Source organism: Streptopelia decaocto, assembly GCF_964273445.1.
Source record: "Streptopelia decaocto genome assembly, chromosome: 17".
Lineage (NCBI taxonomy): Eukaryota > Metazoa > Chordata > Aves > Columbiformes > Columbidae > Streptopelia > Streptopelia decaocto.
The window spans coordinates 7,207,047-7,220,084 of record NC_138672.1 but is presented as its reverse complement, the minus strand read 5'-3'; the positions used below and the strand labels follow the sequence as shown (position 1 = coordinate 7,220,084).

General features: G+C 49.9%; 1 protein-coding gene across 1 annotated transcript; it reads right to left on the bottom strand.

Moving 5' to 3' along the window:
- Positions 1 to 1,012: 1,012 nt before the first annotated feature.
- Positions 1,013 to 7,091, bottom strand: TOR1B (torsin family 1 member B). The gene is made up of 5 exons (XM_082067858.1): positions 6,886 to 7,091; positions 6,057 to 6,322; positions 4,627 to 4,802; positions 3,555 to 3,682; positions 1,013 to 3,453 (listed from the first exon to the last, which is right to left on the bottom strand). Exons 1-5 carry the CDS (start codon positions 7,064 to 7,066, stop codon positions 3,176 to 3,178), a joined length of 1,029 nt encoding a protein of 342 aa, XP_081923984.1. The 5' UTR covers positions 7,067 to 7,091; the 3' UTR covers positions 1,013 to 3,175.
- Positions 7,092 to 13,038: the final 5,947 nt, after the last annotated feature.

Below are 13,038 nucleotides of genomic sequence, written 5' to 3'. Positions count from 1 at the left end.
AACAGACCTGGCTAGGAGTGCTGGAGAAGTTCATTCCCTAGCAAGGAGCATCTCGTGCATCTGGGTGAAAGAAACGTGTGTGCCCAAAATCGCTGCCAGCTTTGCTCCTGACGTTTTTCCCCCCCATGAGACCGTGTGGTTGCAAAGCTGAGGTCCTCACTCTTTCTTGCTGTGACTGGGTAACTTCAGCCAGTATTATTTTTAATAAGCCACTTGAAACTGGATCAGACAACTCAAAGGAAAACGTCAAACGAGGGGAAAGGTCTGATCCCCATAGCAACAGCCCACTGGCCGGGTGAGAGCAGCTGAGCAGCCACTGAGACTGGGTTTTGTTTGTTCTTACCAAAGTCCAGTACAGCCTCCTGCAGGAGCATTCCAAGATCTCATGCTTATAAAATCAGAGGCTACGGTTAAAATACAGCGATGTATTAAGTGCTGCTTTTGACAGAAAAGGGGCAGCCTGGCCCTGGAGATGGATCTGCCCAACGCCCTGGGCTGAGCGGTACAGACATGGTGCAAAGTCCTGGTGAACAAGACACGCTCCAAACACACTCAGTAACATGTTTCCTTGTGCATCCTTACAGCACAACAGATCAGAACAGCATGAACAACCGACTGTTCAGTGAGGTGCGAGTTGTTGCCAGCAGCTGTACCTCACTGCAATGAGCCCCTTCTCTGCTTTTGTTCAGCCCTGGGGGGCTGCACATGCTCTGGCCCACGGAGATGCGGTGAAAGCCCGTAGTCCTGTCGTGCCTTTGCTGGCTAGAGGAGAGGTGAAGAGCCATCTGGAATTACAGTTTTCCAGGCACAGCGCAGAGAAGGGATGAGTTAAACAAGGTACCTGAGGTTTATTTGTCTTCCACTGCCTGACAGTTTAGTAGGAGATACCTTAACAGCTACGAAGCAGAGCAGGCAGAGACTTTAAGGTTTTTTTTCATAGGTGTTTGTTTCTACTGAGCAGTATTGAATTGCTGAATGCCTTACTGTGCAGAATGAAAAAAAGAATTCCTGGTTGAGATAAGGACAATTTAATAGGACAGGAGAACCATAATAATGCTAAAAGAATATACAAAATGAGTGATGCACAGTGCAGTTGCTCACCACCTGGTCACTGATGCTCAGCCCATCCCCGAGCAGCAGTTCCCCCAGCCAGCTTCCCCCCAAAATACATCCTGAGCATGATGTCCTACGGTATGGAATTGCCCTTTGGCCAGTTTGGGTCAGCTCTCCTGGCTGTGCCCCCTCCCAGCTTCTTGTGCATCCGGCATGATGTGAAGAGCTGAAAAGTCCTTGACTATTAACAACAACTAAAACAACATTGTATTATTAACATTATTCTCTTTCTAAATCCAAAACACAGCACTATAGCAGCTACTAGGAAGAAAATTAACTCTATCCCAGCCGAAACCAGGACAATGATTAAACCAAGAAAGAAAAGTGCCTTAAGATTTATTCCAACTGCAGCACAGTAGTAATATATAGTGTTCTGAAATTGCACAAGTAGTTTATATTCAGAGTAACTGAAACTGGATGCAGTATTTACACCTATGAATAAATCAGTTAATAGGCAAAACATTACACGTGAGAAGCAACAGTCCAATGTCCCAAGGTTAGTGGCTAGCTTGCGTTTGGCTTTGGAGATTGCATCAGCACAAACGGTTTGCCAACATTTGACAAATTCCATGTGGGGTTGTAAAAGGCAACTGACGCTTCTAGTCTAGAGCTTAACATAAATGGTAAACTCTGTTGTAATTTGAATTAACATAATAGAGTTGACACCTGTAAGTTCTGCAGCGCATCTTAAAGCAAGTTTAAGTACAAGTGATGGAGTAGAGCTGCAGCACAAAAACAGCCCAGTCCCTCGTACCAGTTTAAAAAACACCCTACAGTCAACTAAGCGATAGGCACTTCTGTCCCGCACTACAGTACTTGAGGCACAAGTGATGGATGACAAGAGTTAAAGCTTGCAGCAGATTTTAAACCCCAGCCCTACCAAATGGGTAAAGGCTCAATCATCTTTCCCAGCTTCCTGACACCTCACTCACCCTTCCACACAGACATTCTTTTAAAATGCTACTATAAAAGATACTTATCTAGTGAAGTATGGGATTGTTGATTGCTCCCATTTCCCATACTCCCTTTTCTGTGGCTCTCTAGAAGAGCTTTGTATTGCTGTTGCTTACACTTTCAGTATAAAAATACTCTATTAAAAATAACTTCTGCCATGAAAGTGTCTTCCAAGCAAGGCCAAAGCAGCATTACCCACTCCCAGTCTGTTGGGTGCACTGGGAGGGACTACGGGAGATCTTGCAGACTTCAGGCCCGGGAGCCCACATGTAGATCAGCCAGACAAGCTCCAACAGTCAAACCTCTCACAGGAGATTTTTCTGATGTAGAACAAGAGACTGGCTTAGGATGTTGTCACAGTCAGATCCCTCAGATGGGTCCCTCTGCTTAGGAAGACAAACACCCTGGAGTTACCACACAAATTCACTTAACCCCCTTTGTCAGAAGAATATAAAATTTCTTTTACAATTTCTTTTTCCCAAAGAAACACAGGGACGAGCAGTTACTTCCCCCCACACCCTTTCTCTACTATTTAGTAACAGATTTCTCTTTCCATATTACTGCAGCAGATGTGATATGATGCCAGAGCTCAGACACAAACTACAATCATGTCCTCCTGTCCCTGAACAGCTGATGCTCTTCTGCAGAAGCCACAACAGCATCAATCTGCTGTGAAGGACAGGAAACTTTCCACTGCATCATCTTCTTACTGTAACACATAGAGGTATTCACCCTCACAGACAGCATCATAGCCCTGAACACACCGCAAATCCCTCATCTTCACCAGCCCATGAACAAGATCGTGTACAAGGAAGGGAATGTGACTGCCTGGAAGAACTCCTCTGCTCTCCTTTGCTGCTTTGTAACTAGTGCTGTATGTGTCACTCTGAAATTCTCTATAGGTTAAAAAAGATAAAGGGTTAAACATCAGGATAGCAGCCAGTTCAGAGATGAACAGTGGGGATTTAAGTTAAAAAAACCCAAGTTTTAAAGCCCACCCCGCTGACTCTGGTGTTTTCACCGTACTCCCTGCAACAGTAAAAAAGCTTAAGTGCAAATACTCAGATTTCCAAAAGCTCTGAAAGCGCTTTGGAGACCTGCAGGGTAATCAACCCTTGGCTTTCGTATCTCTCATCATAACATCTTCATGAATATCCAGCTTGGCCTGTACAGTCTTGCAGCCTTTATCAGAGTAGATTTTCTGGGCTTTTGGGAAGAACGTCATCTCATCGGCCACCGCCTGAACGACTTTCTCGTTGACAGCGTAGCCACGAGCCATCATTTCAGCCCTGACGCACATCTTCACGTGCTTGTGCTCCAGGGGCAGGAAGGGGACAAAGTAGTCGATGAGGTTCCTGTCGATGAGGCTGCTGTGCCACAGTCCGCCTGAGGAGTTGGGGAAAGGCAAAAAGCAGGACAGGGTCAAGAGATGAACCCTGTGGAACAAAGTAAAAGGAATTTTCCATTTTCTGGGGAAAGTAACTTACTGTTCTTGTTATTGAAGACGCCTACAGAGAGCATGGGCTCCAGGTCTTTCAGTTGAATCTCTTCCCTCTGCTTTCCACTTGTCCAGAAGTCAAGGGCTGCTTTATTAATTAAGTCGCCACCCGCATTGCTGTTTGTAAAAGAAAAAATGTACAGTGGTGAATACAGACACAACTGAAACAGAATTTCTTTTTTAACCATTATACACATTGCTAATCTTGATGTCAAACAAATCACCAAAACAGAAACCCGTCAACCGAAATTTAGGGAAAGCCTTCAGTTCTCTAAATAGCCATCAGTGCGTGTGGGGGTGGCCCCGGCAGCAGCCAAGCACCTACACAGCCACCTACTCCTTCCCTCCTCAGCGGGATGGAAGGAGAAAACAGGAAGAATAAAAGTGAGAAGACTGGTGGGTCAAGATAAAGACCATTTAATAGGCAATGAAAAGAGGAGGAAAAAACCCCAAGGAAGGCTGAGGAAATCACTCACTGCCCCCCCAGTCAGACCAATGCCCAGGCAGCCTCCAAAGAACCATCACCTTTGGAAGCTGAAACCCCCCTTCTTTCTCTACTCCGTTTTTTATTGCTGAGTGTGACATTGTATTGAACATTCCCGTGGCCAGTTTGGTTCGGCTGTCCCAGCTGTGTCCCATCCTCTTGGCCACCCAGCATGGGAAAAAGAGGCAGCCTCGAGGCTTTGCAAGCAACAGCCAAAACACCGGTGTGTTATCAACACTGTTTCAGCCACAAATCCAAAACACAGCACCAGACTGGCTGCTGGGAAGACAGTTAAATCCATCCCAGCCAGACTCAGGACGTGGTGCACCCATCCCAGAGAACTTCCCCAAAACGTGAATTCTCGTACAATCTGTGCTCTGGACCAGGCTCATGAGCCTCATCACATCAGAGCTGCTCCACGACAGCCACAGGCCACACAATTCCTTACAGTGCTGCTCCCCTGTCTTTAGAGAGAGCATCTCCATTCCAGAGCGGTTCTTCAAATGAGATCCCACAGGAACATCATTAGCACCATAAAAACAGGTTAATCTCAATGACTGCAATAGGTGCTACAGACCTGAGGAAGATGAAGATGGCCTTCCTGTAGGACACCCCATCAACCTGCTCATAATAGTCCAAGAACGGCTTGATGGCGTCAATGAGACCTGGGTGCATTTTGTCCATCTCATCAAAAATGAAGACAGAGTGGGGACAGACACTGACGTTGCCCCGAATCCAGTTCTGCAGTTGTTCCTGGAACAAGAGGTTGAAAAAACACTGAAAAACGAGGTCTCTTGGGGATGTGCTGCAAAACATTTGTATGTGACAGCCTGCGGGGACACCCTTTCAAACGTCAGCATCACGCACTCGCTGGTTATACTTTTTCCTGAAGAAAGAACCATAAAATCTGTGACTGATCCCTTTAAAATTTGACACCGAATTTAAATGTGAATTCTTTTCCTGCTCACAGACGAGACTTCCTCCTGGAATAAGGCACAAAAACCAAACTGAGATGGGAAATCTTGGAGAAGAGAAAGCTGCTTTTTGCTTAAGAAAAAAACAAATCAGTGTTTCCTCTTTCAGGCAGAAACCACCTCTACCAGAACATCAGTTTTGTGTAACTTCAAACAGTAAAACATGACAATCAGAATTCTGCAACGTCCAGGAATGAAGTCACTTGAAAAATCTCATACCGGCTACATTTTCTCATTGCATAGTGTGTGGTGGGTTGACCCGGCCAGCAGCCAAGCGCAGCAACGAGATAGGGAGAGAGAACAAAGAATAAAAGTGAGAAAATTAATGGATATAGATATATTTTGATAGGCGATGCGGAGAGGAAAAAAAATGCAAGCAAAGGGAATCACTCACACTCTTGACACATGCAGACCAATGCCCAGCCAGTGTTAGAGCAATGGCCACTTTAGAAGCCAAAACCTACAGCTTTTGTCTTCTTCTACCCCAGTTTTTATTGCTGATTGTGACAGTATAAATATCCCTCTGGCCAGTGTGGGTCAGCTGTCCTGGCTGTGTCCCCTCCCAATCTCTTGCCCATCCCTGCTCACTGTGTGTGGAGAAAAATAAGCATGTTTGGAGGCTGTGCGAGCGCTGTTCCGTAACAGCCAAAACACCGGTGCGTTATCAACACCGCTCCAGCCACAAACGCACAAACACAGCACTGCGGGCGGAAAACACCTCCAGCCCAGCCGGCCCGTACGGGCGGTTTTAATGTCGGGATTCTTTCCTAACAGCAAGCGCCACGGGGATCGGCAGATGGCATCAGTGAGAGCCCAGCGCTTGAGAAATTACTCTCCATTTCCCAGTGTTTTGGTGCCTTTCTCTTTCACTTTCTCAAAGCGTTTGTTTCCTCCTCCATCTCTCCCGAGCAGCAACTTTGGAAATACCCAGCTGTACAGCCCCAGCTGGCGGGGTTTGGGGGACACACACAGCCCTGTACCAGGGGGTTCGGGGACTCGGGGTGACCGAATTACCCCTTGCGTCCCTCCTCACCTTGTAAAGCTTGACTTGCTCATGGTGGGGGAAGTGCAAGGTGGCCAGGAAGAGATGGACGAACTTGCTGCGCAGGCCGGCGGGGTGGACGCGCTCGGCCAGGATCTGGCTGAGGAAGTTCTTGCCGGTGCCGGCCCAGCCGTGGAGCGAGAGCGTCAGCGGCTTCTTGGGGCTGGGGTTGTTGCTGAAGCCCATCACGGCCTTCAGCACCACGTCCTTGGCCAGGTGCTGCCCGAAGAGCTTGGTGTCCAGCTGTGTCTTCAGCGCTGCGGGAGAGGGAGAGATCAGCATCGCGGGGCCACCAACGGGTGCCGGTCACTGGCCACACACCACAAGAGCTTGGTATGGCCACAGGGGTGTTGGTCACCAGGCATGCCCTGGGAAGGGTCAACATGGCCACCATGGGTGCTGGTCACTGGCCATGCACCAGGTGAGCCCGGCATGGCCACCCATGGGTGCTGGTCACTGGCCACGCACCAGGTGAGCCCGGCATGGCCACCATGGGTGCTGGTCACCGGCCACGCACCAGGTGAGCCCGGCATGGCCACCCATGGGTGCTGGTCACTGGCCACGCACCAGGTGAGCCCGGCATGGCCACCCATGGGTGCTGGTCACCGGCCACGCACCAGGTGAGCCCGGCATGGCCACCCATGGGTGCTGGTCACCGGTCATGCACCAGGTGAGCCCGGCATGGCCGCTGCGGGGCACGGGCCTCAGCACAGCACGGCCACCGCAGGCACACCGGGAGCCGGCCCGGGCAGTGCCCGCTTACCGGCCGAGCCGCGGGCAGGGTTGATGAGCCCAGCGCGCCCCCCCCGTCCCCCCGTACCGGTGGCGTTGATGCGGTGCCCGGCACCGGGGCAGCACTCCACGTAGCTGCAGTAGAAGTTGGGGTGGGACAAGTAGCCGGTGAGGGCCGAGGCCACGCCGATGGCCAGGCCCACGCTGAGCGGCTCCAGCGCCGCCAGCCCCGGCAGCAGCAGCCAGAGCAGCCACAGCGCCCGCGGCATGGCGGCCCCGCGCGCGAACCGCTTCCGGCCGCGCGCCGGCACACCCCTAGCCCGCCCCGCCCCGCCCGTAGCCGCCGCCGCCATCTTTGTGAAGGGCAAGGGCGGCGTTCGCTAATGACGTTGCCCGGCCGTGATGCAGCGGTGCGGGGATGACGTCATGGGCGCTGCGTGGCACAGAATCACATTTTCCTCTTTGTAATGCTTCGTTTGGGGATGTTTCTCATCACACACATATGTCCCTCTTCTGCTTACTCGGTACCACGGTTATCGCAGTGCCCTGTGTGTCTGTCCAAGGGCTCTACAGAAGGTGTCTCCGATGTGCAAACGCCCAAATCGCTTCCAGGAAGGTTTCCGTGTTGCCTGGACTCTGTCAGAGCTCCGTTGGAGACAACTCAAACGATAGGTTTACAAAGGTGGTTTAATGCTGCTGGAAATCATGCAGACAAGCGTTTCCTCGGTGCAGCAGCCTGTGCGTTTGGCTGTGCTGAACACTAGGGGGGGTGTCGGACAAAGGTTTTAGTCCAGGATTTACAGGGTAGAACAACTTGTGCAGAAACGTGAGTCGTGCCTGGAACTGGAGAGGGATGAGTACACATGTGCAGAGCTGAGCGCTTGTGTTATGAAACGTGATTTCTTGGGACAGCACAGGCTGCCGAGGGCTCGCAGGCAATGTCAGCGGGGACTGAGAGCAGCCAAAGTCATCCTGGAAGGGACAAGGAGTTTGAATACAGAGGTGAAGCTGTTTCGCTGGGGTCTACAGCTTCTCGTCTCTGTACATCTGAATTATCGGTGCAAGCAGATGCATTGCTCAGCTCACAGGCTTCAGCAGATGTTTGGCCGCTCCTCTGCAGAAATGGAGTGTGGTGCCATGGGGTCTGAAATGCATTGTCACCCCTGAGTCTCTCTGGGACAAAGTGTAGTTCCAACTTGTGTCTTGCAAAAGGTGAATTGGCTTCACTGTTTGTGGTCCGCCCTTTCAAACCTGGATGGTGTGGAGCCCCTTCTGACTGATGTGTGAAGGGAGCACTGAGGTGTCCCTAGTAAATATTTCATTGTGGTCTTGTGTCCTTTCACAAGGTCTCACCAGCCTTGGAGAGACCGCATCTCAGATAGGAAATGCAAAGTAGTATGCTAGAAACAACAGAGAGAAGGAGAATTACCTCATCTATGCAAAAAGAAGGGGTAGCACGGGACACATCTATAGATCTTCTCCTTTCCATGTGGGAGGGAGGTGGCATATATTTCCTATACAACTATAGGATGTATGCTGCATAACAGGTACCAGATGGGTGTTTAAATAACCTTCAGCTGCAGCATGTCATGCTGTTATCTCATTATCCCTTACAAGTTAAATGGGTTCAAGCTGGGCCCGGACACGGATGAGATGTCTAATAGCGGCGGTGCGGCTGACATTGATGGCAATTTCCTTGAACAGCCGTCTGGAAGCTCCAAGTGGAGCACAAACCCCGCAACACACAGTCCACGGCACAACGTCTTGTTGCCTGTTGTGTTGTGCTGATGAGCACGTTGTTCTTCTGGTCTCAACACCCTCCTGTGCCCTGGGTTCAGAATCTGCATCTTGTCCTGTGTTCACACTGGTGCCCCTGCCCAGCACAGGGATGCTGCTCGGCCAGAGGGTCATCTTGACCAGCTGCCACAATACTGAAGATGTGTAGCAGAGAAGAACTTCCAAACAGCACTTGGTGTGTGGTAGTTGGTTTAGGGTGTCCGTGTTTTGCGGTGTTGGTCAGCGGTGAGAGTGTGTGATGGGAAGGTGAGGGTGTGGGACAGGTAAGGACATGGGGGGATTATAGGAAGAGGGAAGGTTTTGGGGAGCGGTGCTATGGGCTGGAGGATATAGGGTGTTTGCAGTGAGTAAATCAGAGTGCTAAAGCTATTGTGCCAGGTGAGGTAGTGAAGATGGGGTGGGTGTGTTGCACAGGGAGGTCAAGTACTTAAGGCCAAGGGTGAGCAGAAAGTCCCCGTTGAGAGCTTTGCCTGGCCTTACTCTGCTTTCGGTGTGTTAGATTCTGTCACCCACCCGCAGTTTGATTTGTATGTTGTTGGTTTAAAGTCAGCGTTCTCAGGACTTCGGGCTCGCAGCTCCATGGCAGAGAGCCGGGAGAATTTGGGATACGGCTGGTTAGCGTGGCTTTCTGATCACGAGGCCACAAACCTCGCTGGAGAGCCAAGACACAGCGTGTGTCCAGCCGGGGGACAGTGTGCTCACAACCGGCATTGCAGCCCTCCCGGGGTTCACGGAGTGCTAGAGGTTTCCAGGTAAGAACTGTAGGATCAATGAATCAATGCTTTTCCCAGAAAAAAAAAAAAAAGTATTTTTGTTGGAGAATGTATAAGGTCCTCAATATTTCCAAGTGCTTTATGAAGGAGGTTTGGTGACATGGCTGCTGTTGTACATGAGGTGCTGGGCCGGCAAGAGCTTCTCGCTGAAGGTTTCTAATTGGAGAAGAAGAGGGAGACTCATTTTTCCCTACATTCAGTTTAATTTCTACCTAAACACACATCCTCTCTCCCTGCCTTCTGGCTCTGAATAGACACTCACTAACGCTCGGAGTTTTTCTGAGGGAAGTTTGGTTTATTTTTACCTTTTTTTTTTCCTCCCATACGTGTGGTTTGGGTTTGTTTTCTTTCCCTCCAATTTCAGCGTCATCCTCCAAGTGCTTCTTATCCTAAACACAGAGACGAGGCAGTGACAGGAAAGGGCTGCCACGCTGACGTACATTGGGATCTTTTCAGGGTGGGATTGTGGTGGGTTTTATCCAAATACAGAGCCTGGCTAAGCTCTGAGGGCTTCGCTAACGCTGTGGGAAGGCTCTGACTCACTGGAATGTGTTCATTGACCTTTCTATAATGTGACAGTAGCAATAACACAAGACACCAAAATCTACATTATTGTTGAGCAAACACTGTCTAATCCTAGCAACACCCAGGGAGTCAAGAGACTGTCATCCTTCTCTTGCAGGTAGGAAAATTGAGGTCTGCAGATGATGAAAGTTCTTCTTAACGTGGTATTTCCTAGCAAAGGGTTTAGCATTCTGTTCTGTCTCTGAAATCTTTACTCAAGAGCTTGAGCCATGTTTTGCCTTGGGCAGGGTTAAAAATCCTTGTCTGGGGTATAAATCACAGTCCCTGGGGTCAGTGTGTGCTGCTGTGCTGGGTGAGGAGGGACAGTCCAACAAAGAACGACATGGAGGAGCTTGGGATTTGAGTGAAGTGGAGCATCATACGCATGTCCGAATAAATCTGTCTGTGTGAAATAATTCCTTTGATCGTGTCTGAACCCTTTCAAAATTCTGATGTACTGGTTGGGTTTTTTTGATCTGATGCTGTCTCTGAAAAACACATTTGAGAGGTTCTTCCCTAACACAAGAGAAAAGGATTTCCCTTCTGGATGCCCAACCATAAATCGCTTTTGCCTGAGCCCTTCTTGCAGTCAGAGACCAGAGTCTCACTGTGCTGTACAAGCAGAACGAATGTGTGTTCGGATGCAGTGGTGGTCTGGACCAGAGCTTTGCCGGGTCTGCACTGGTACGGCACCCACCCAGAGCAACCTACAGCAGCTGAGCATCAAACAAGGTTTACTGGGACTGCTAATACCCTTTGGCCATAGTGAATGCTAATGATCTCTGCAGAGGGAGACAAATGTGATTTTTAATCTGATATCAAGTGGTTTTCAGTAGATGGAGCTATGCAGGTCATGTTACCTGGTAGGGGAGAGGAGGTGTTTAAAGCCGTGCTTGATCTATAGCGTTGGTGTGGGTGAGGGAGGTGGCCGTCTCACATTTCTTTCCTCCCGTGGGAACTTCCTTGAAAGGTAATATTTTGCGGATAAAAGTGCAAGGTGACAAGCTGGCAGGGCGCTTCTTTGCTCTTTATATGGTGAGACCTGGTGCTGAAACCCGTTTGATCTTTTGGCCGTACCCACCCCGTCAAGCAGTGGTGGATGGAGAAGGCCTTTCTCAGAACAACAAGGAGTTATTTAAGTGCCCAGCAGCCAAACGGGCTCTGCTCTTCACAGACCTCTGTGTGCTCCAGAGGGAGAAGGGACGGCGGGAGGCAGCCCTGTGGCTTTGGGAAAAAGGAGAGGTTCCTGTTGGTATGAACAGATGTCAGGACTATAGTGACCATAGTGACAGGCTTTGAGGAGAGCAGAGGTTTTTAATCCGTAGCTGGGTGATCTTAACAGGTATCCATTTCTAAAATGGACTTTCATGGCATGGACATGCTCCAAGCTCATGGAGGATTTGGTGCCAAGCTTGGAGGAAATTTCTGTTAGGGGTTTAAATACCCAAGCTGCAAGGACGCCGGGGCTCAGGTGGGTGTTTTATGTGCTGGTCTGGGTGTCCCCTGTTGAGGGTGTGATAATGCAGCAGCTCAGGGTCTGATGGTACCACCCAAAGCCAGGTGCACATGGGCAGCAGCCACCTCTGGACCATGCAAATCCACCTGGGCTGGCAGCCGAGAGAGGCACCTCCGGGGCAGGAACTGGGGAAGAATAAGCAGGGTGTGGGACGGGTGTTTTACAAGCCTCCCCTTTTCACCCCTCCTGCTGCAGAGCTGGCTTTGCTCCTGCCTAATTGCCTCTGGGTTCTGATTTCAGGTCCTGTGTTGTGCAAAGACGGAGGTGAATAATGTATGAATTGGTAGCGATAGACCCAGTGGCCAGGCTATCGGGTTGCACTCGCATGCTGGCAGTTAGGCTCTGTTTTGACTTGTAAACTAAACACTCCTGGTGCAGACATCCTCTGTGGTTTAGTGATTAGATCTGGGGACTGCATTGTTCGGGGGTCAGGCCAAGGTGCTGTCACCCAGCTCTGAGCAACGTGGGGTAAGTCACATTATCTGTGCTGTGGGCTCCTCATTGGGAAGAAGGGGAGTGGGGATGCTATGAGAGTTTGATTTCACCCACCTCAATCCTGCCTTTTGTTTTTTTCCCTTCTTTTCAAAATTGAGCTCAGAATCCGCAACTGGAGACTGTTCCTGTTGGATGGGGCTCCAGCCTGGGGCTGGGATCTGATTTCTGGATTTGTTCTCTGGGCTGGCTTGGAAGCAGCTGGAGTGGCCCTTGTGTGAGCCCCAGTGCTGTGTGTAGCAGCACCTCTCATTGAGAGAACAAGAACTAATGGGCAAACTCTAGCCCGTATTCTACCTTAAAACTTCAATTCTGTTCCAAATAATAATTTAGGGATAAAACCTGTGTGAAAGGGATGAAACCTGAAGTTGGTGAAGTGCTCTACATGGCAGGGGAGGATTGCTCCAGCAAGAGGATTATAGGGCATGAATAATGCTGTGCCCTCACTTCTGTCATGGGCTCTGATGTGGCCAGTGGCTTGTATTTCATCCAAAGTACATAAGGTGGTGGTGTTATTAAGCAAACATTCCCATCCAATGCTTAGGGACCCTTAGGTGAAAGAGGATTTAAAAGTGCTCAATAGGTTTTTGGCTGGACTAGAATCAGAAGCTGCATTTGGCTTGGGGTTTGCAAAACTAAACACCCTGCTCTTTCACCCGTCTCCTGTGGTAGAGCCATAAATACAGGTCACTAAAATTAGTCTTGCAAAGCAGCTATTCTGACTGATGTCTCTGTTATCCCTGCTCCTCTGGCTCCAACGCATGCTTGAGTAAAGACCTCTGCCTGGTTTTAATCAGTTTGTGTTAAGGAACAAGGAGGAGAAAGCAACTAATTGCTGCTGCAATTGTTCCTCCCTTTGTTCGGGCAGGCCAGGTCTGGCTGCCCTTGGAGGGCTGTGGAGGTTATGGAGCTGGGTTCGGTACTTACCAGCTGGTTGCAAAGCAAGAGAAGAGCACCAAGCAGGTACCCAGCGAAGGCTGTGGGGCAGCAGTGCCTCCGTAGGCTCCTGGTTTGTGGGAGAGATTCAGAGGGGATCTGTGACCAGAGAACAACAGGCACCAGCAGCCAGCAAACCTCGGCAGCAGCGCTGAGGTCTCCT

What these genes read in the sequence shown, in the direction of transcription:
- TOR1B (XM_082067858.1), bottom strand. Translation starts at nt 7,066, where the DNA reads ATGCCGCGGGCGCTGTGGCTGCTCTGGCTGCTGCTGCCGGGGCTGGCG. An exon ending in AGCAAGTCAAGCTTTACAAG is followed by an intron (nt 4,803 to 6,056) that starts GTGAGGAGGGAC and finishes CTCTTGTTCCAG; the next exon opens with GAACAACTGCAGAACTGGAT. An exon ending in CGTCTTCAATAACAAGAACA is followed by an intron (nt 3,454 to 3,554) that starts GTAAGTTACTTT and finishes CCAACTCCTCAG; the next exon opens with GCGGACTGTGGCACAGCAGC.